At 37.4% G+C, this 22220-nt stretch overlaps 3 protein-coding genes across 3 annotated transcripts; 1 reads left to right on the plus strand and 2 right to left on the minus strand.

Annotated features, from left to right (window-relative positions):
• The first annotated feature begins 4745 nt into the window (after nt 1-4745).
• Nucleotides 4746-9781, plus strand: LOC135623709 (galactoside 2-alpha-L-fucosyltransferase-like). The gene is made up of 2 exons (XM_065126961.1): nt 4746-5297; nt 8215-9781. The coding sequence occupies exons 1-2, from the start codon at nt 5015-5017 to the stop codon at nt 9669-9671; spliced, it is 1740 nt and encodes a 579-aa protein (XP_064983033.1). The 5' UTR covers nt 4746-5014; the 3' UTR covers nt 9672-9781.
• A 1972-nt stretch (nt 9782-11753) lies between these two features.
• Nucleotides 11754-17202, minus strand: LOC135585516 (protein WEAK CHLOROPLAST MOVEMENT UNDER BLUE LIGHT 1-like). Its single transcript, XM_065126962.1, has 3 exons — nt 16362-17202; nt 14355-14841; nt 11754-13809 (listed from the first exon to the last, which is right to left on the minus strand). Exons 1-3 carry the CDS (start codon nt 16526-16528, stop codon nt 11977-11979), a joined length of 2487 nt encoding a protein of 828 aa, XP_064983034.1. The 5' UTR covers nt 16529-17202; the 3' UTR covers nt 11754-11976.
• A 3839-nt stretch (nt 17203-21041) lies between these two features.
• LOC103999166 (sterol carrier protein 2) lies at nt 21042-22153 on the minus strand. Its single transcript, XM_009420830.3, has 4 exons — nt 21785-22153; nt 21629-21689; nt 21427-21526; nt 21042-21314 (listed from the first exon to the last, which is right to left on the minus strand). The coding sequence occupies exons 1-4, from the start codon at nt 21905-21907 to the stop codon at nt 21233-21235; spliced, it is 366 nt and encodes a 121-aa protein (XP_009419105.2). The 5' UTR covers nt 21908-22153; the 3' UTR covers nt 21042-21232.
• Between the last annotated feature and the right edge of the window lie 67 nt (nt 22154-22220).

The following is a 22220-nucleotide window of genomic DNA, read 5'->3' on the forward strand; positions in this document are numbered from 1 at the left end:
CTGTCAGGATTTATTTGCGATCTTTGTATCCACGAAGTTCATGTAGCCGAAGAATCCACATCAAAATATGTATATTTCCAAATGTCTGTCTCGATTTTGATGTCATGTGGAGGCAAAGATTGAAAGATATGCCAATATCCTGAGGAATAGGTGGAGAAGAGAGATGTTCTACATTACATCTCAAACTATTAAGTCTGGTGGTGGTGTTCAAATCGAATTAAACGGGGCAATGATTTGGACCCATCTCTTTACGAGAGTGGTCCGTCCATGCTGTTTGTAGATCTAATGAGAAAAGAACAAAACAGTACTTTTTACCTCTTTCTGTCCTCACAAAAGGACGTCCTCCGCCTTTTAATCAATAATCTTAGTTCAAATCATTTAATGAGATTATTTTTGAGTAATATCTTTAATTAATTATTTTTCATCAAAAAATAAAACATATTTAGCTCAATAAAATGATTGTAATATCTTAAAATCATGCTTTAGTTGCATTATCGTGTAATTCCCAAAATCCAAATCTCAAAAATTAATTGGGCCATCTAATATTTTAATCCTATGATCATATATTTTAACATGTCCTTCGAATCGTTACTCCGATATCATATTTATAAAAAAATTAAAAAATTATTATTTTATTATTCAGAAGATACTTTTTTTCATGTTTAAATTCAAATCCCTATCTTTATAATAGCAAATCTTATATTAATAAGGAAAAAATAACACATCTTCTTGGAATGGCCGATGAAAAAGTCTCTTCCACCCAAACCTTAAATCTATTATAAAATAGTAGATTATTTTAAAAATAAATATAAAATAAAAACATATTAACAACCATAACCTTTCAAAAATCATAAACATAATTTTTAATATTTATGAAATATATATATATATCAATAATTTAATATGAAATGATAATATATCAATTGATTATAAAATTAATGTATTTAAAAAATAATGATAATTTTTATATGATAAATAAAATCATGCATTAATCGCATGCAACATATATATAATAGTCAGATAATAAAGGTATATATCACACCCGATGGTGCACTCTCCCAACAACGGATGAAAAGAACTCATATCGTATCTCCAATAATGGATGAAGTGATATCTCTCACCTACCCAACAATTGATGAAAGAATCATCTAACTATCATGTCTGACGATTTGCTAATCTTTAAATGAAATCACCCTACATGCCCTTGGTAGGGATACATATACAACTATGATCATTTATTTATATTCATCTATTCAAGAAATAGTATTATAAAATATTATGAGAGACCATGCTTAATATATGATCTACTAGACTATGTCCATTGGTGGCTCCACACTATGATAGACTCGTAACTCCTTTCATAATTTACACTTTTAACGTGGACCACTAGCATAGTTATATATATTGTATGATAACAAACATATTAATATTATAAACTTAAAAAAGTAAAAAATTGATAATTATAAATGACACCTTCGGATAAAACTTTGAACTTCATCAAATCATAAATACATGAGATCAATCTCTCAATGGTCCTCAATCAACCAAAACCCTAATTGGAGTGTTATAATTCATTTAAACCAAACTCAATTAAATTAAAACTTAATGGAACCAATCTCAAATCATTATAGGACTACTCTAATTTAGATTTTATTAAATTCAATTGGGTCAAATAGGTTTAAACTAGTCAAGTTAGTTTGGAATTACCCTAAACAAGTTTGAACCGATTAAATTAATAAGCTCAAACATATAAAAGGAGGTGAGTCTTAGATGGGTCATGTGTGACGTACATGCTTATCCCAAGTAATAAGTTAGGCTGAGGTACAACAAGATGGATAGAGGAGCGACGATGTGTCTAGCATCAATTACATAATTGGGTGGGCTTAACTTTACATACCGAATTGAGCTTCACTCATAAGTTGGGCTGAGCTTGATTACTAAAATGGGCCATGCTTGGCTTGCAGGTTAGGTTGTGCCTAGACACATAAGTTAGGGTCGTGTATGATCATATTGATTGAAGTGTACTTGGCTAAATGAGTTAGACCATGCCTAGTCACATAGATTGGGTCGTACAAGTTACATGAGCTGAATTGTACCTAACTACATGGGCTAGGTCGTATATGACTATAAGGGTTGGATCAACCCTATGTAATATATCACCCTGACTCAAGTCAAACTTGAGTAAGATTTCTCTTATCAAATTATATTTTAATATTTTAAATTATCAAAAAAAAAAATTAAATTCATAAATTAAATAATTTAAATTCATGATCTTAAATTTAAAACTAATTAAATCATATAAATTCATATATAATTCTTAAAATATAGATATATTTAATTAAATAAATTAGACCTATTTTAATCAGAAAATAAGAATTTTAATAATTAAATCAATCTTAGATTCATTTAATCTTAAGAGATCATTATAAATCAAATAATTAATTTAACGTCACCAATCAATTATTATTATTTATTAATCATAAAAAAATTAAAATTAAGATATTATTATGCATCATAAAATTATAATAATCCTAATATCAAATATTTTAAAATATAAATCAAGAAAAGAAATAGATGATCTTATCATCCTGGAATTCTCTCTTTAATCCTCGTACTATCGAGCTTGGTAAAAAATGAGAGAGGAAAAGCCTATTTTATATAAGAGAAGATGAAAGATAAGTAATAATTTAATTTATATTTTAAATATATTTATATTTTACTTTTATATAAAAATATAAAAATATAATATTTATTTCTTATGATTCATACACAAAAATAGAATATAAACTATTTACTTTCTAAAAATCACATCATTAGGAAATAAATTAATCAATAATTTAATTAATTGATAAAAAAATTTAACTAACTTATCCATGTGATTAAGGAAATCAATTTTAATCATTTCCTTAACCATACTACACAAACAAAGAAGTTAAAATATATTATTAATTTATGTCAAGAGAGAAAATTATTGATGATTACAATTGGAGTGGCAGTGTTGAGTGCATCCCAAAGATTTTTTGCAAGATCTGTTATCGAATTCATTTATCTTCCAACATCAAGTTTTTAACAAAACTGGAACTCAAATAATGATCGATACTAAAGACAACTAAATTCTCTCCTTTCATGTGGCCAAATTCATTTGCTAGTGCCACCATTATTAAGGATGGTTATGAGTCGTTCTTTTCAGATACATGTACTTTTTTTTGGGATCCGCTTAGTTCAGTTTAGGGTAATTCTAGTTTTAGATATGGAAGGATAAAAAGAAAAAAAAAAAAAAAGAGTTTTTGGGTGGGATTCGAGTCGATTACGTCTACAAGAAATCTCAATCGATGCAAATATCTTAAGAAATGTAGTTGATTTCCTATCAAATCCATAAGAAAAAAACGTATATTTCTACGACGGATGTAATGTATGAGCTTAACACGTGAGAAAAAAAAAATATTGAATCTCGAACCCAACTAGTTCAGGCCGAGCATGAAAAAACATGATCGATTAGCTCGAGTCGAATGAAATTAATTAACTAACTAGATCAGGATAGTAAATTACATCTGATCCAAGTGCCCAAGCCCACTCGACCCTAGGCTATATCAACTAAGCTCAACTCGAACCTAAGTGCCACCCAAGCTCGAGCCCCAAAGTTTGAATTTGACTCGACATTACTCAATTGTGGCTCGACCCTAAAACCCCTTACCTGAGCTCACGCATTGGATCAAACCCGAGCCCTAGGCTAAGTTACAATCTCGATGCATGCGACTCGACCCATGCAAGCGCTAACTAGGTTAAAGCGTCCCTTTATGTGCGATGCATCTATCCAAGGTAAAAAATATTTAGCATGTTAAATGCGATGACCTAATCCAAAAACTCTTTCTATGCATTATATTTTTGCCTAGGACAAAAATTTATTTGAAATACGATTGACTAGGCTAAAGGGTTTCTCTTTATGCATGATATAGTGCCGGATGAGGTTGATTTAGCCGAATCATTCATCGCCCGTGATACATCCATCCTAAACAGAAAAAAGAAAAAAAAAAATCAAAAGCACTTATTAACCAAACCATTGTATCTCTCTCGTGCGCAATGCATCTGATCAAGATTAAAAAAAATATATTTGAATTACATTGATATGCTACTATCAAAATCAAAATGTCTTCCTTAGATACATTCATTTATGCGAAGCAACCAACATCATTATCCAGACAAAGACATCTCCTGTTAACTATATTTTGACACAGACAAAAAGAAAAAGGTTAAGATCTCTAGATGAACATTATGTTTCATTTACAATATCCTTTTGATCCTTATTGGTTTTAATATTTTGCTCTTATCACTAATAACAATATAGAACTTATGGCTTTATGCCATAAAAATCATCTCCTCAAACTCAAAATTGATAGTGAATTGACTAATTATTTTTTCCATCTATTAATATTGATTGGACCCATGCGCAACATGCCACATGGCTAGTTATGTAACATGCATCGACCCTTATCCATAAACGAATTGTTTACTCAGTGCAGCACATCGTTGGATCAGATCCTTATTTCGCTCGCCAATCAAACTTCAACTTCGATCACAGACGCATCGGATCACAGATTGGTTCGGTTTAATTGCCCCGCAACTCACATTTTAAGCTTGTATTGGACCGGACCGAACCGAACCGGGTTTCGATACGTATACGCCTACCCGCCGACACCCGAGTTTGAGATCCGCCCACCTTTTATGGCAGCAAAGCGTCGCTTGTCTTCTTCCGGCCATCGATTTCTGACTTGGGAGGATGAACGAGGCAAATGGAAGACGTACAAGTCGGGACGGTAAGAGTTTCGAGGCGATGCCAATCGTATTCTTAAACAAGAGGCATTGGCACCGACTCCGTCATCACCCCCGAGAACTGTTCTTCTACTCCCAGGAGAAGAATTATTGAAGGAAAGGGACATTGAATGCAGTGTCGCGGAGGGCGGCAGACCCCCGAGATTGCCTTCCATGGGCGTGAGATTAATATATTCAACGTGGGATGCTGAGGTTTTATTTCTCCGATGCTGAAGCGGGAGATGCGGTGATGGAGATGAAGCAGATGGGAATGCAGCAGCAGCATATGCCGCCGCTCGCCGGGCGACGGGAGACGAAGGACGAGGGGAGTGGCGGAGCCCATTTGGTCGCTGGGTTGGGCGTCGTGAGGCCGCTTGTCGTGCTTGCCTTGTGCACGCTCGTCCTGCTCCTCACTCTACCCTCAGTGGCCCATCGCCGTCACTCACTCGATCTGCTCCTCTTGCATCGCCCAGCAGCATCACAAGGAGGTTACTTTCTTTCCCCTCCACATTCCTTTTACCGATGATATATTATATCATCCTTATATTTCTTGTTTCATTTTTCCTGCTGCTTTCTGGGCTTTTCTCTGTGGAATATCCATCCCATGTCCGTTTCATTCTTTCTTGGTGGAGAAACGAAACCAGGAAAGATGGATAAGATTAGGATTCGTTGAGCTGTGAATGGAAGACTAAATTGATTCTCCGAGTCTGAAAGACTTGCAGTAAGTTCATGATTTGGACGAATAGTCAGTAGGATGCTGGCCGGAGGCCTTCGTCTCCGAGGAGAAGACAAGAATGGAAGGTGGGGTTGGTGATTTGGGAACGAGAGGCACTCCGAAGGTCGACAAGCAATAGTTGGACCCAAATTGTTTGCTTCCGCCGTAGACCGACTGCCACACCCACCAGTAGACGAGCTCCCGTGGACCGGGGCCCACAGCTGGTCCGGGGTGGGCGGGCCGACGGCGGGGCAAGTTAGAAGCGGGTAGATAACACGCTGCGATTCGTAGCCAAATTGGGGAAGAGAAAGCAGGATTTGGGCTTAATCTATGCTTGAGATCGATGATGAAAGGGACGACAGAATTCTATTCTACGGCGCGTGCATGTGCTCGGTTCTCCCGTTAAAACGCATCATCGGTTAAACTATACTCTTTAAGCACGATTTCTAAGGCATGAAGTCAGGGAGGGAGGAGGAGGCAATCTTGTCAGGACAAAAATACTAAAAAAAATAAAATACTAAATGTAATAATACAAATTGATAGGACAAGAACTGGTCAACTTAGACTAATGGGCAAACTAGTGTTAGAACAATCGATTACTTCATGACAAGAAGAATTTGCTGAGAGTTTTCTTCTCAGCATAACTCACATAATCGATAGTGGAGGTGGTGGTGCTCTTAACAGTGTAAGACTATGAGTAGAGGAGATAATTTGTTGTCAGATTGTGAAATCTAGATCATTTTTGGTGATGAATGAGGCCTTTTTGGTCGTTGGAGTTGTTCATATGTGCTTTGTATTCCAATCATGTGTGCAACAAACATAGCATAGAATGGCCTAGAGCTGCACCAAGGATAAACAGAATTCATTTGGATAAAATGCATCGATCAAGCATATACATAAATGTTCTGTTTGTCTTTCTCTCAGGGACAATGTAATTAACTGATGAAGTCAATATTTTAGAATCTTGTGGTCCTTTTACTTGATTACTTTGTGCCTCCCCAATGTAAAAAATTCTCTTAATTTTGCCCACTAGTCTTACAATGGGGATTCAATGGCCAAGGTTTTCATCCTTAGCATGTTAGCCATTTGGTCAAGCATAAAATGGCTAAGGTTTCCATCCTTTTGGTCATGTGAGTCATATTTGTGATCCACATTCTTATCCTCACAGGATCAGGAGTGGGTCGAGATAGGTCATTGACAGCTCTAGTTCAATGGACTCTCTCTGCTAGAGGGTCAGTATACAACATTACTGAATTGCAAGTAGGTCTTCTCAGACATCCATGATGCATCCCTTGTAGTGGATGAAAGCATTTTGCATTGAGCTTAATTTGCTCGTGAATTTCATTTCAATCGGAGAACCATTGTGCCATTAGAAGATATTACAAAATTAGTAATTCAGGGTTCTTAGCTAACCATCTAAATGGATTTAACTTTCTTTTGTTCTCCTTAGTTATCAAATATTTCCTTCTCTGATGGTGTCTCAAAGAAGTCAACCAATTGCGAGCTACTTGGCTAACATCAAGACAAACTTAGTTGTACACACTTAAGTGCATTGTAGTGAAAGATGTTAGCTAAATTTTCAATATGATGGATAGAGAAACTTTACATAATGATTATGATTGCTAAGGCATCATCGCAGGGAATCTTATGTCCATAATCCTTCTAGGTTGTTAAATGAGATGATGGTGTCCTCAAACCTTAAGCATGTTACATAATGGAGTATGACATTAAGTCCGTAGTTCTTCATCCCTTGAGCTTTCACCCAAAGAAGCCAAATTCTCCTTGGAGATTTGGGGAGCAGTGATAATCATGGATACACTTAACTGACTTTTTCTTTTGTGGTACATTTCCTTAATAAGAGTATAGAGGATCTGACTTTTTCGAATCATCCTTCACCTGATTAGCAATCTTCAGTGTCATGATCATGACCCTACTGAAGTGTTATTACTTTCATAAATCCTTCTTGTTGTACATTGCTTTATATACTCTTAAGGCCAACTAATGGCCAAGCATCCTGCACTAAGCAGAGTGTCTTAAATGGAAAACAAACTATAATTGATGTAACTATCAACACATCTATCTTTAGTTATCTGCCTCCTAATTACTTTCTCATTTCCCTATCAACGCATAAATGTCAGCATCGACATCATGAATTTCAATGTGCTCAATTGTATGGAAAGAAAACATATCCATAGATATCAATTAGTTACTAAATTCTTTGTCTGTATATTGTTGAAATGGATATTTACGATGGACATCAACATGCATCAAATATGTAACATGTACATATTTGAGTCAGTTTTGTATACAGATGTGATTTTTCTTTATGTTTAACCATAGCAAATTGGTCGAATGATTACCACCATTTTAGAAGATAAAAAGAAAATAATTAGAAAAAATGATGATATGCTCCATAGAATTATTGAAGGGCCCAAAAGGAATCTTTTTTATACTAACAAATCCAGACCAATAATGGAATTTCTTACTTGGTACATGTAGTGTAATATCTCATGATATTAAGAGACAAACTTAAAGATTCTCCTAATTTGAAAAAAACTCTTTTGTTGCAGCCTGCCTCATTCAGATTGAGTGAGCTCATATTATGCTTTTTCTTAAAGATTTAACTTATTTTCTGTCTGGTTAACTAATATGAATACTTTCTTTTTTGGTATTCTGCGCTCAATATTCAGTCTCCAACAGTAGTTGTTTTGCTAGTTCTTCCACCATTGAACATCCAAAAGACGAGTTACTTGGAGGTCTGCTTTCCCCGGTATTTGATGAAGCTTCCTGCCTGAGCCGCTACCAGTCTGCATTTTACTGGAAGGTTTCGAACCACACTTCTTCAGCTTACCTTGTGGAGAAGCTCCGAAGGTATGAAGCTCGCCACAAAAAGTGTGGCCCTGACACCGAGCTCTACAAGAAAGCTGTTGAACAGTTGAAGTCCAATCGCAGCACAGGGCCAATGGAGTGCAACTATGTGGTATGGATGGCGTCTGATGGCCTGGGAAACAGGATCTTAAGTATTTCCTCAGCATTCCTCTATGCTCTCCTTAATAACAAGGTCTTACTGCTCGACCTTCCTGAAGACATGAAGGGTCTATTCTGTGAGCCATTCCCTAACACCACATGGGTTCTCCCTTCCGATTTCCCTATCAATAACCTTAAATGGGTCTGGAGGTTCGAGAAAGATCCATATCGTTATGGAGATATGCTTAAAAAGAAAGTGCTTAGCAATGACATGAACCCTGCAAATGCTTCATTTCCACTACCAGCTTATCTCTATCTCCACCTGGTTCATTCTAATGATGACTTCGATAAGATGTTCTACTGCCAAGAGAGTCAGCTCCTACTTCAAAAGTTCCCTTGGCTATTGCTAAGATCAAATCAATACTTTGTGCCTGCTTTGTTTCTCATTCCTGAGTTCAAGAAGGAACTGAGTCTGCTATTCCCAGAGAGAACGACTGTCTTCCATCATTTGGGAAGATATCTTTTTCATCCGTCCAACTCAGTCTGGGGCTACGTAACGAGGTATTATGAAGCTTATCTTGCTAATGCAAAAGAAAGTTTAGGAATGCAGATCAGAACATTTGCAAAGGTCGATCTTGATAGCCACTTTAGCTCTATCATGGGTTGCGCACTGAGTGAAAAGTTATTGCCTGATGTTGATCCGAAAGATCCTGCTCTTCCAACCATCTTCGGTGTGAAGCCAAAAGCAGTTCTTGTTACCAGTTTGAACAGTGGGTACTTTGAGAAGCTAAGAGACATGTACTATGAGCATGCAACAACGACGAAAGAGGTGATTGGCATCTATCAACCGAGCCATGAAGAGAAACAACACACAGAGAAGCTCAGTCACAATATGAAGGCCCTTGCAGAGATGTATCTGTTGAGCTTGAGTGATTCATTGATGACTAGCCCATATTCAACCTTTGGATATGTGGCACAAGGTCTTGGTGGTCTAAGCCCGTGGATTCTTACAAGACCTGATAACAAGAATCTTTGCCTCCATTCCATCACCATGGAGCCCTGCTTCCACTTTCCTCCATCTTATGATTGTAATGCTAATAAGAAGGTTGACATAGGATCGGTGGTTCCATATCTGAGGCACTGTGAAGACTTCCGTAAAGGTATTAAACTGTTTTATTAGGATATGAGATTGCTGTAATACATGTATAATGTACATTTCAACAATTTCTTCTTATCTTGTGGTGTTGAGAAATTTGACACTGGTTCTTGATGACAAATTTTCTTAGATAATTTTGAAGCTATTAGTTGAGCATGATCTGAGGAGTAAGTCTTTCGAATGGCTGATGGTATACTGAATGAAGGTCTTTAAAACCTTGAGCCATGTTGCATTTGCCATTACTGTGATCAATAAGTTTCTTGCTTTTGAAATTGTTTAATGTCTACTTTTAAAATGAGTTGTATGATTGTGATAGCTGTTGCCTCTGCACTACTTTGAAGCATAAGGCGACTTACTGAGTTCAGTATCTACGAAAGTCTGGATGTTGAAGAAGGGATAAAAGATCAGCTGATGAACAATGAATGACCAGCTTCCTTTAGACCTGTTTGTTTTCTGGACATATGGAACTCTTCTCGTCTGATTGATAGTAAGAACAGTTGATGGTTGGGATTTGGTTTTTGGCTTACCTACATTCTAAAGTTTTGTACATTTTTGGTGATAAATATAAATATAAATACTGTTATTCACTCATAAATATAAATACTGTTATTTTCTCGAGGGCCATACTTTTCATCAGTACAAGTCACGATTTACATCTAATTTACAAATATTTTCTCAAGGGCCATTTAGAAAAGCCCTAAATCTTTTTTTTAAGTGCCCTTCTTTTGTTTTATTTCCATAGAGCATTTCTTATTTATTTTCTAAAAGATGAGATACTCTTAGCATCCGTTTCATCGATCGATCGTCCGTCACCTTTGCCCTGCTATGATCATCTTCATCCCTTATTCGTCAATATTATTATGCCTTTATTGGTAATCTCGATTTTTGTCCATCTACTCTTAGCATATTATCCTCATCCTCTTTTGTCACTCTTGGGTGTGTTGATGTATGTGCATGGGACACGACATGACAGGTATATAACAATGCATCATTTTGTAAGAAAATTAAGATATCGAGGATATATATATATAACATGAGTTTTATAGTATCTATACATTTAAAATTTATAAACTCAGTAATATAAACAAATAAATATCATCACACAAGTTTAAATAATTAAAATAATACAAATATAAATATCCATCTAAATTTAAAGATTCACGATCCAACTAATCTATTAGCCAAAAATAACTATGTAAAATCTGAAACATAATAATAATATGCTAAAATAGGTTAATGTTATGTTAACACTTTAATCAAGAGTAAAAAAACCAGATTAAAAAAATAAAAAAAGGTTAATAATATGTTAATAATCAAATTAAGTTTTTTCAAAATAAACAAAATTAATCTATCGTCGTCGGACGCCGGACGTCTCTGACGAAGATGGTTCGCGGGACGCCGGTTAAGTCGCCGCGGGCCCGAGAGCGCGCGACGACAGCGCGGTCGCGGCAGAGAGGGGCTTGGGGCGGAGGGTTCGACAGCCCGACGGCAGCGAGGGGCTCGGGGCGGAGGGTTCGGCAGCGCGGTCGCGGCAGAGGTGGGCTCGGAGCGGAGGGTCCGACACCATGATGGCAGCGCCCGACGGAAGAGAGGGGAGCTCGGGGCGAGTGCTCGACAGCACGGTGAGGAAGAAGCGTTCGGTCCGGTGCTGCGGTACTTAACGCCGATCCTCCCGGAATCCGGAGGAAGAAGGATTCCAGGCGCCTCCCGCTCGCGGTGAGAAATCCTGGTTTCACGACGCCTCCGCTCCGCTCCGCTCCGCTCGCGGTGTGGAAGAGTCGGACCGCCAAACCCGCATCCGACTTAATTAAAAAAAAAAGAAAAAAAAGAAGGAAAAATGATTCGGCTGCGTTACGTGTCCGACCGGTTCGATGACGAATCCGTGTCTGACACGTGACACGGATATGCCACTGAATCCAGCGTGTCCGTATTTCATAGGTGCCCACTCATGCGCTTACCCTCGTCAGTCACTCGCGTGGTGTTACAAGGCGATCGCACTCGCCCATACCCTCTCGACTTGCTCCTTCTTCACCTTCTAGATTTAAACCTCCGATACTATAAGAAATATATCGTCCCCGCCCGTATTTGCCTAATTTAACACTGTAATTTAGTCACTTCTCAACTTCAAGACTGTAATTTAGTCACAAAATGTCTAATTTAACAAGTAAACAGATTACTTGAAACAGACAATATGAATCAGCATAATACCTGACACCGAATTCCATGGGTTCTATCGACGTCATGAAACTAGTTGCAGCATATTTAGCAGGTCCTACATGCAACACAATGCAGAATTGCAAGTGCATTGCAAGATGTATGTGCTTCTGTCTTACTTCAATGACTGAACCTTCTTTCTCGCTAGGAACGTGACTATCCGGGGAAAGAATGATCGTGGCCTCCGTTCTGAGTCAGGCATGGCATTTGTTGTGTTTGATCGTGCCATATGCACCCTCGGACTTCTTGTTTGACTACCTGCTTCACTGGCAATGCTTTCAGTGTCTCCGAGGGCGACAAGGTTCGAAGAATCAGAGAAGCTTCGACGGATGCCACCCAATCTTCTCTGCTGTTCATGATCAGCTCTCCATGTTCGCAACTCCTGCTCCACACCCAGCTTGCCCTCCCTTGCCTTTTTAGCCTTGTCTACTGCAGCTCTTTGTGCTTTCTTCTTCTCCTTGATCCTCTTATTTGCTTCCTCCAGTTGTATTAAACTCCTTGACTCAGATTCTTTGGCTGCTTTCATTTGCTCGATGGCAGAAATTACCTTTTTGTTAGCAATCTCCTCGGCTTCGTTGGCTTTCTTGCTCAGTCTGTAGTATTCTTCAATTGGTAGAGTTACTCCATTTGATGAGTCCTCACACTCCATGCTTGCTTGTTCACTTTCTTCCAATGCTTTGACTGCTGAGATGGCCAATTTCTCTGATGCTTTAGCTGCCTCGATCTCCTTAAGAGTAGCACTTAATCTTGTCTCCAGTGTGCTAGCTCCAGCTTTGGCATATTCTGCTTCTTCCTTTGCCTTCCTCAGATCTTCACGTGCCAAGTCAGCTATTAATTTAGCTTGGTCTGCTTCCTCAGCTGCTTGCTGCAGTGCCTTTGGCAGCTCCACCAATTTTTCTCTGGCTTCCTTCTCTCTGATCAAAATTAGTTCTAGTTCAGTGTTTATCCTAGTGAGCTCAGCTTCAAGAGATGAGACTGATGCAGATGCCACGCCTTCCCTCTGTCTCATCGTGGTCAGAGATGCTTTCTCTCTTTCCAGCTCAGACTTTAGTGAAGAAACTGCAACTCTTAAACAGTTGACTTCATCATTAGCGTTCTCAATGTTGAACCTTACTTCCTCGAGTTCCTTTGTGGTTGTCGCTAATGCAGCTTGAACATTTGTTTCTGTCTCATTGATGTCTCCTGTCTGAACTATCGGATTCAGTTCTCGTGTGCTATTGACCTCCAGATTTAGTTTTGACTCCATGTATAAAGCTAGTTCAACTTTTAGACTAACCAGTAATGAAGAAGCTCTATCTAGTTTTGACTTGAGATCATTTGTTGCAAGGAGTTGCTCATTAAGCTGTTGTAATTCACTTTCAGCTTGTTTCATTTCCTTTTCCCAGTTCAATTTATCCTGCTCCAATGCCAAGGCTGCACCAATTCTTTGTTCTTCGGCTTCAAGATGTGCGGAATGAGCAGATTCAAGCAATTCCTTGGTTGTGATGAGCTCGAGTGTTAGGTCCTCAACAGTCTTCTCTAACTTCTTTGATGCAGAAACAGATTCTTTAGCTGTCCTTATTGCAATGTCCTTTTCATGAACTAATAAAACATACCTTCTTTGCATTGAGTCCAGCTCTTGCTTTACTGATATCAACTCAGCAACTGCACTTGCATGCCTTTCTTTGGCGACCTCTAGTTGTGTCTTGGCTACAACACTTGAATTATTAGTAATTCCTTTCTCCATTTCTTTCAATCTTAGATCAGCAAGTTCGGAGTCCTGCTTTGCTTGTGCTTCCTGCGTTTCTGCTTTCTCCAGGCTCAGTTTAAGCTCCTCTACCAGTCTCTTTGTATAGTCTAGCTCCTTCAACACTTGTCCTTTAACAGCTACAGCAGCTTCATGCTGTTCTTTGTACTTCGGAATTTCTTCTTGTGCCTTCTTAAGTTCAAATTGGACTTGCTTGCGCCTCTGTGTATAACCAAATGAAACAATTTAGAACCTCCAGTAAAGGAGTTTATGCTAATATATGATACCAGAGGGAGAACACATCAATTATTCTTCTTTCAGAAACTATTGCAAAAACACCACTACAGGATTATCATTGGAATAAGAAGACTCGTCCATATTTACATAATACATATCCAGTAATTTTACTGTTGCTAATGATATCCTTTTTAACATTATAAAAGATATATAGCAAGTCCTAAAATTACATAGCCGCTCATTTCTAGATCACAGAAGCAGAGCAAATATTCTATAAAGTTAAAGTAACATTACTACAGAGCATTAAAATACATAATGATGTCAATAAAGCATAACAAGTAATTGAAATTAGTAAAACTGAGTAAAGGACTTCAGAATTCAAGTTAAGCCACAGATCTACTTCAAGTGGATCCTATTATGAGAGAACAATATTATCATCACTGAAAGAAATACTTTGCTATGAGTCATGAAAATATTAATATCAATGATAAAAGAAAAAAAATCAATTGCTAGATCAAAATGAAATTTACCTCTGTGATCAAGGTCTTCTGTGCTTTCCAATCAGCAATCCCTCCAAACTTTGTTGCAGCCTCTTTAACAGATTCAAAAGGTGCTGTAGTATCAACAAGTACTCGGCTTGCATCATATTTCTTTAAATTCTCTGATACGCCATTTTGTGGTGTCCCAAGCTCATTTGATTCATTGGAAGAATAAGGTTCCAACATTCTATGAACATTGGGTAAATCAACCCTTACACCCTCAAGTTTAATTACTGGTTTATTCTCTGATACAACATATCCTCTTTGGTCTAGAGTTGAAGTGTTCAGATCATTAGTAAGAAATGGAATTTTGCCATTCTTGTCTAATGCTCCATGCTGTCGATTCCCATTATCCTCTTTAGAATCTGGAGCAGAAGAACCATCTGGTGATGAGAAGGAATTGGCAAGATAAGAGTTTTTTTTGGTGTCCATTGCTTCCTCCATTTGAGGACAGTCTGAGTTATTTTGACCAATTCCTCTGCAAGAAAATAGACGAAGGCTAAGGAGCAAATGACTGAGACCAGAAAAGTTAATAAGAAAATTTACATTAGGATTGTAAATTTGCCATGCATATTTTCTATGATGACCATACAAAGGAAATTTGAAGTTTCTTAGCATCAACTAGAAGCATGAATTTATGATATTTGGTGATTGAAATTGATACAATAGATAATTATGTGATAGCCACCAAACCATATAAGATCGTTTGTAATTTGAATAAAATAGTTCAAAGAGCAAGCAGAATCACAATCCACTCAAATTTCACAGGCACATGCATCATGTGTGTCTAAAAGCCAACAGAAATGAATCATTGCTAATGAAAGAGAATTGATGATATATCAGTGGTACATGGATATAGATAGAATTGTATAAAAGTGGGCAATATTTTACATTTCCCCGACACATGAAAGATGACACAGTAAATGTAGATAGATCAGGAATGTGTGAATATTAACCATCATAGCTTTGTCTTTATTTTGATAAATTACTTAAGATTGTAGATTGTAGTCTTTCAATTGAACATGGAAGCGAGTCTGTAGTCCTTCACTTAAACGTAGCAAGCAAGATTCATTTGCTTTCCTAAGAGGCCTCTCTTCATGAACTTCTCCAAATGTCCACTCGTATATGTAATATGATATCATTACATCCTTCTCATAACCTATTGCAACAACATAGGACATGTTAAGTTGTGGACTTATGAATCAGTAGTAATTGGACAAGGACAGATACTTCACCTAAGATCTTCATTCCATATATGAAGTTAAGCTCATGGATATGATGTGTCTATTAATATTTAATGATATGACAATTAATTAACATGATGTAACTTATATTGGCCTTTGTAGTTCCCCTTGATGGCATTTTTAAACAAAGGAGGCATAGTACAAGGCCTACTAAATGAGAAGAAAAATATAATCAACTAGATAAATACAGTATTCATTTTATTAGGAAATAAACCTTCAAAAAGTTCTAGTAGAATTATGTGTTTAAAAGAGTAAGGAATAAGGAGTATCCACTCTTGAGGTATATAAATCAAAACCATTGTCAAACAGAAGTTCAAATTATGTGTATATATTATACTGTCGCCAAGCGAGATTAATTTAGACACAGAATGTTCCCTCGAGAAAGAAAAAGAAAAGGAAAAGAAGTGAATCTTTAGCTTTTGACAATCTGTAACAGCAGTGATATTGCAGTTCTTGAAGCACCTAAAAGTGAGAAACTTTTCGACTCAAATTGGACTTCTTAAAATCAATTAGGAGGATTGAAAACTAAGAAGTAACTTAACATGCAAACAATGAACGCCTTAATTCAAAGAAACATTTAGGAGGATAAATCTAAAGTTAAAAAAAAAGAAGAAATAGGAATCCAATGAAGTTCGTCAGAATATACTCCGCAATGATTAATATTTCATCCGCGACTAATTCGACATTATTAAGAACATACAGCACTAACAATATTAAATATAAATTGAGAAGAACAGAAAGAAGGAAAACTCACAGGAAGTTTTTGTTTCCACTTTTAACTCCTCCGTCAGGAGATCTGGGAGCAAAATGTGGTTGCTGGATTGCACAAGAAGGGAGAGAAGGGGAGGAGAAGTAATCATTGAGATCAGCGGACGCCTCAGAACTCTCTGTATTCCAAGTCTCTCTCTGCCTCTGGGCCATGAATATTTTATCCTTTTCTTATGGCTTACAAGCTCCTCCTTTTATTCGCACACTGAATTCGCGATTTGTTCGAGGTGTTACGAATCCACCATCTCATAATATCTTTTAGAGTATATGGATCAGAAAGGACATCGAAATCGGGAGAGGCATTTCACGAATAAAACAAAAGTATACTTCCATATTGAGATGAAGCGAGGCAAAGGAGAGGCCAGGCGTTCTGTTCGGTCTTTGTCCTGTTCCAACGTAAGGTGCGTATGGTTTCTGGCCATGCGGAATACAGGTACAGCAGCGCAATAGTCCAAACCAGGCGCGGGCTCTCCATCTACCGATCAAGCTCGGAATTTGATTCGATCCGTCAGCGGACCTGACCCATCGGGTTGACGGGTCAACCCGATCCGTCTCCCTGAAGCCATCCCCGGCGATCGAGGCAAAGTTGACGACGGAGAACGGCAAGGAGGAGGGCATCGGTAAAGTGGGAGGGAGCTGAGGGCGACTTCGGGCGCCAGTCGACGAAGACGGGAGGGGGCGGAATAATGGTCGGCACGCGGCACGGTAGTGGCAATAGCGGTACTGGCGGCGGAAGGGGCCGAAGAAGCGGACAGTGGAGGAGGAATGGCGTCTAAAAAATCTTGGCCCCTATTTAACCTAACGGGTCAAGGGGACGACCGAGCCCCGACCCGTTTCAGTAAGCCACCAGCCCTTTAACAGGATCCGACCCGTATAACCGATTTCTTCTTAAGCGGACATTTGAACATTAGTCCCGTCGGTGGGTGGATGCGTGTATAGATTATACATGATGATGTGTAATATGATGATAGAAAGGTAGGAATCAGATCAGTTCATGTCAGTCAAATTGTCCAATTGTTTCATCAATTCCATTAAATTATGAAATATGATCGTTAACATTTATTTATATGCGATACTAAAGTGAGATTTCTTTTTCGTAACAAAATTAGGGGTAATGGTTCTCCTATTGTTCTCTCGTTGACTTCATGTCATGCATGTTAGGGGCCTTAACTTGAGAATTGAAAGGGCAGTAGCAACAAGAAGAATTGAAGCCAAGCAGAAATGTTCAATACAAGGAGCTAATAAGACGGGTTTCGAAACTGATGCAAGCAATCCATAGAATCCGACAAAAAGTGTTGACTCGTATTACAGATAGATGCCAATGGCAAACATATGCTAAAGAAAGAAAGAAAGAAAACCTCGATGCAGTTTAATTTACAGACATCGAGTCAGATTATATTACGAATTCCTGATTGAAGCTTTGTCACAATTCTATGCCTAATTATTTGTAAAACATAAAATCATATTATAGGTAAAAGACTCGCAATTTAATAACAGAAATGGCGATTCAAGTCAACACTGAAATGGGGCACACAGGATTTAATCCGAGTAAGAATGGTTCCACTAAAAAGATCTGAAGCAGCATGACATATTGACCAAAGTATGCAAATAAGTTAAATTTAAATTCCGTAGTCCATGTTCTATAAAAGGATCAAGCAAAAACAAACAAGAGGATAACACAGTCCTTTTCTTAATATTCCTGCACAAACAAGATGACACACCAATTGAAATTTCAGTAGTGTTTTGATGATACTCATGAAAAATTTGTGCTGAAACAGCAAAAGAAATAAAATGCAAATAATAAAGTGGCTTATGGAAGATGAACTTCATTATCACTATAAAGTCCATTATATGTCAAAAGATATATAAGATACTATTAGCTAACATATGATAGGGAGGTAAATGATGGCATGTGATGTCACTTATCATGCACAACCAACAGTATTCTAAAAGAACAAGCCCTTGGTAGCTCAAGAAACCTTTCGACTCCATTGTTATAGACATCTTGATGTTAAAACCACTAGCTGGATCTGCATGACCACAATCAACCATAATTGACAACCACTGTTATGAGTGTCAAATGATGTGATTATAATTTCAATCTCATTCCGTCATCCAGTGTTCTAGTCCTCTGTCATTGGAGACACAGATCATTGGTTAGTCAAGATTAAAGAAACTATCCCTCCATCTGAGTCACAGTTCAACCCATAAATTATTTTCTTCTGCGTACCACAATATTCTTATTTCATATCACACATGCCTCACTCATACCCAATGATACTGCTTCTTATTTCATATCACACATGCCTCACTCATACCCAATGATACTGCCATTTCATATCACACATGCCTCACTCGTACCCAATGATACTGCCATCGATAACACAGATGATTAAACTTACTCATCTCTGTCCCTAACTCAAACACTTCAACCAATTAAACCTGGAAGATGCAGGAGTTTTGCGAGTCCTATGATTCTTTTCTTGGAAAAGTAAGTTTTTAAGACTTCTAGAACACTATCCTATATTTAAAATATAGTTCTGTGTCTTATTACATATTTACGTGACTATGAATTTGAATGATATTTGAATATCAGTCATCATAGAATTCAATTCATAAAGTGGATTCCCCTACAAAAGTACATGAGTCTTAGTATTTCCGGTACCAGTAGCATTGAGTCGCATATTGTACATCAGTCAAATATGCTCCTAACTTTCATTAACATTGGCTATTGTTTGAGCATCCTTACTTTAAGTTCAACATTCAGTCAAATCTCATATATAGTATACAAGTGCATGCAATTAACTAGTGCAATTTCGCATAATTCATACTGAATTCAAATATTCACATGTGACAGTCAGCATTTTGTGATGATACTTCTTTCCTGATAAGTAAACTGGGAATTCAAGTGACAAGTTTCATCCTCAAATAAGATGTTGCCCTGAAATACTAACCCTGAAGTAAATATCAACATAGGTGTCAACCTAAAACATCATGATCAGAAACAGGTTTCTCAGGATGCACTTGGTCTTATCTGGAAGCACTATTTGTTATTTTTTCAATCATAATGCAAAAACTTTTATTCATTTTTCAAATACTTTGGTTTTGTGTTACATGTGAGACAATAAGAACAAGATGAACAAACAACTAAGAAAAATGAACAATAACCTGACATTTGATTTAGATGCCAGCCAAGAAAAATCTAAATAAATTTCTGAATCTTATTGATGTTATCCAAATAGATCTTGTATTAACTATTGCAAATTGATAGTTGATCATAGATGTCCATCTCATCATGGCAACGGGCATGATGCATACATCAATGAGATCAACTAATGACTTCTCAAATTTTAGGTGAATGCTATGAAGCCTAGCACAAGACAGGCCTCATGCAGGTGATTGGCGTTAATGTGTAACTGCTATTGTAAGTATTGATCTTCAGAAAACACATACAATCAATGCAGTACTACCTCAAAATGACCTCCATAAAGATCCCCCAAAGTTAATCATTGAAGAAAGGATGAAATGTATAAGCATTATTTTCTTTAAAATCCATAAAATGTATAATCCATTCTACAAAGCTATTACTAGGCAACTTTTTGCATATAACTTTCAAATCCATAAAACCTGTAAAACATATACACCATTCTATAAGCTATTAGTTGGCAACTTTTTGTATATAACTTTCAACAAAGATGTAGCAATGAAGCTACAAGACAGTGAACCTAGATGCTTCTGAGTTGGATAGTTTTTTCACTTAAGATGAGTGCGGCGCATATTTCATGGCCAAGTTCTGAATTTCAGTCATCATAAAGTAATGATTGACAACTGGCATGTTTATACAAGATCTCAAGTGAGGAAAAAATGGATAACTTACTGACAACACTAAAATGACCATATTTAATTTGCTTGACTGATATTGGAAGGATAAAAGCTTTCTTTAACGTAGTGGGACAACTTTGAAAGATATAAATGAAAGATCATACAACTTAAACATAATATATTACCAGAATGTGATATATAGATATCCATAACATTACTAATCCACTCCATCATGGCTGCAAATTCGTTAGATTTCCCATATATCATTAAAAAAAAAGATCTGGACTGTTAGATATTTTATGGGAATATTCTTTCAACCATGTGTTTTTCTAATCTAATGGATATCTTAATTAAATTCATATTTTCTCCATAGATAGTCCAATTACTGAATCTTTCACACTTAGAATAATAACAATGTTAAGAGTCTAGGTAGGATAAGCATTAATTAGTATCAGATTTAGCAGTAAAATCATTAAGCTTTATTATGAATTATTTTAGTGAAAGAAACCTTAGAAGTGCTATTTACTTTCCATATTTTTTTTATTACAACCTAGTTCCCATTGCAACAAGGGTAATAATTTTAATATAATCTTTACATTGTTTGATTGCAATAGTTGTGATGTTGTTGCCTTTGTTCATCTTTTTTTAGTTTCCTCTACATGGCAAGAACTTGTAGTTGTGAAAAGTAATAAAACTCACAATATAAAGTAAGGAAGATCTTATGACCAAACAGGAATAGAATTTATTGTAAATCTTAACACTCCAACACAATCATGTAACTGATTAAATAAAACAAGAAACCTAAAGATTCAATTTGAGCTGCAAAATAAGTTACTAGAGGACATTATGAAGAAATAATCAATGGATATAATAAACTTTTAATGCATCATAAGAATATGCAAAACCTATCCATGTTCAACCTACTCATATAACATTACTTGGTTCCATGTCTGATCCTTCCATAACAGGGCCATAAATCAAAAAGCGACGTTATTTTATTGTCCATAAAGAGAAAAGGACGAATGAGCTTCCAAATTAAAGCTTCGAAGGTTTCGGGAAGATATCTGGAGTGAACTTCTGCGCTGCACTTATACTACCCTTGATCTTCATAGCTCCCCTGCAACCAACAAAAGAAACACACCAAGAAATATCAATAGTCAAGCAAATGTCTTTCTTTTTTCCAGATGAGAAAGGAAAGAAATTATAAAGGAACAACTAATTGTAATCACCTAATGAATGCGATCTGCGGATTCATCTTTCCTGTAGCAATAGAGAGGAAATCCTTATCGGTGAACGAGAAGGTCGCATCTGGTTTTCCATCATACGGGCCTAGCATAGACAAATCACAAAAACAAATACATCAATTCTACGATCTCTATTAACCAAACAAGGAGGCAAGGAAATTGAAGGGGAAGGGGCAAAAGGCGAGACCTTTGGTGACCTTTCCTTGCTTGAGGTCGACGACAAAGATCTCCTCATCCACCCCAATCTTCTGCAGGCCCCAAAGAGCAGGAAACAAAATTTAGGGTTAGCGTTACGGTTTCCAGCAAAAGGGAGCATCGACGTAAGAAAAAAAAACATAGCGACCTTTGGAGCGATGTTGAGCTGGTAGACGAGGCCGATCTTCTTGGTGACCTCCTTGCCGGCGTCGGTGGAGAGATGGATCTTCATCTGCTCCAAAAGGCCTGCCGATTGCAACGAGCTCTCCATCTCTTCTTCCTTCCGCACTTACCGAATTCCTCCCCAATCGAAGGACCGACCGATCCAGAGACGCAGGGAAGAGGTGGGCAGCTTTGCTTGCGTTTGCGTGTAGAATTGTTATTGGGAGGGAGAGGCGGAGGGGAAGGGGGTGGAATTAAATGCGATGGCGATGAATTGCCAACCGGCGCAGTAGGGGGCGACGGACTGACGGGTAGAGATTCGTACCCACTTAGCTACGGAAAAGGGACTCACCTCGACCGGGCTGGGCGAACGAAGGTTAGATAAGATCGTCTTAAAGCAAGTAACTAACTGTTGTCCTACC

Source organism: Musa acuminata, chromosome BXJ2-9 (genome assembly GCF_036884655.1).
Source record: "Musa acuminata AAA Group cultivar baxijiao chromosome BXJ2-9, Cavendish_Baxijiao_AAA, whole genome shotgun sequence".
In the NCBI taxonomy this organism is placed as follows: domain Eukaryota; kingdom Viridiplantae; phylum Streptophyta; class Magnoliopsida; order Zingiberales; family Musaceae; genus Musa; species Musa acuminata.

What these genes read in the sequence shown, in the direction of transcription:
- LOC135623709 (XM_065126961.1), top strand. Translation starts at nt 5,015, where the DNA reads ATGCTGAGGTTTTATTTCTCCGATGCTGAAGCGGGAGATGCGGTGATG. An exon ending in CCCAGCAGCATCACAAGGAG is followed by an intron (nt 5,298 to 8,214) that starts GTTACTTTCTTT and finishes CTCAATATTCAG; the next exon opens with TCTCCAACAGTAGTTGTTTT.
- LOC135585516 (XM_065126962.1), bottom strand. Translation starts at nt 16,528, where the DNA reads ATGGCCCAGAGGCAGAGAGAGACTTGGAATACAGAGAGTTCTGAGGCG. An exon ending in AGTGGAAACAAAAACTTCCT is followed by an intron (nt 14,842 to 16,361) that starts GTGAGTTTTCCT and finishes ATTTTCTTGCAG; the next exon opens with AGGAATTGGTCAAAATAACT. An exon ending in AGAAGACCTTGATCACAGAG is followed by an intron (nt 13,810 to 14,354) that starts GTAAATTTCATT and finishes GGTTATACACAG; the next exon opens with AGGCGCAAGCAAGTCCAATT.
- LOC103999166 (XM_009420830.3), bottom strand. Translation starts at nt 21,907, where the DNA reads ATGGAGAGCTCGTTGCAATCGGCAGGCCTTTTGGAGCAGATGAAGATC. An exon ending in AGCTCAACATCGCTCCAAAG is followed by an intron (nt 21,690 to 21,784) that starts GTCGCTATGTTT and finishes TGGGGCCTGCAG; the next exon opens with AAGATTGGGGTGGATGAGGA. An exon ending in GCAAGGAAAGGTCACCAAAG is followed by an intron (nt 21,527 to 21,628) that starts GTCTCGCCTTTT and finishes TGTCTATGCTAG; the next exon opens with GCCCGTATGATGGAAAACCA.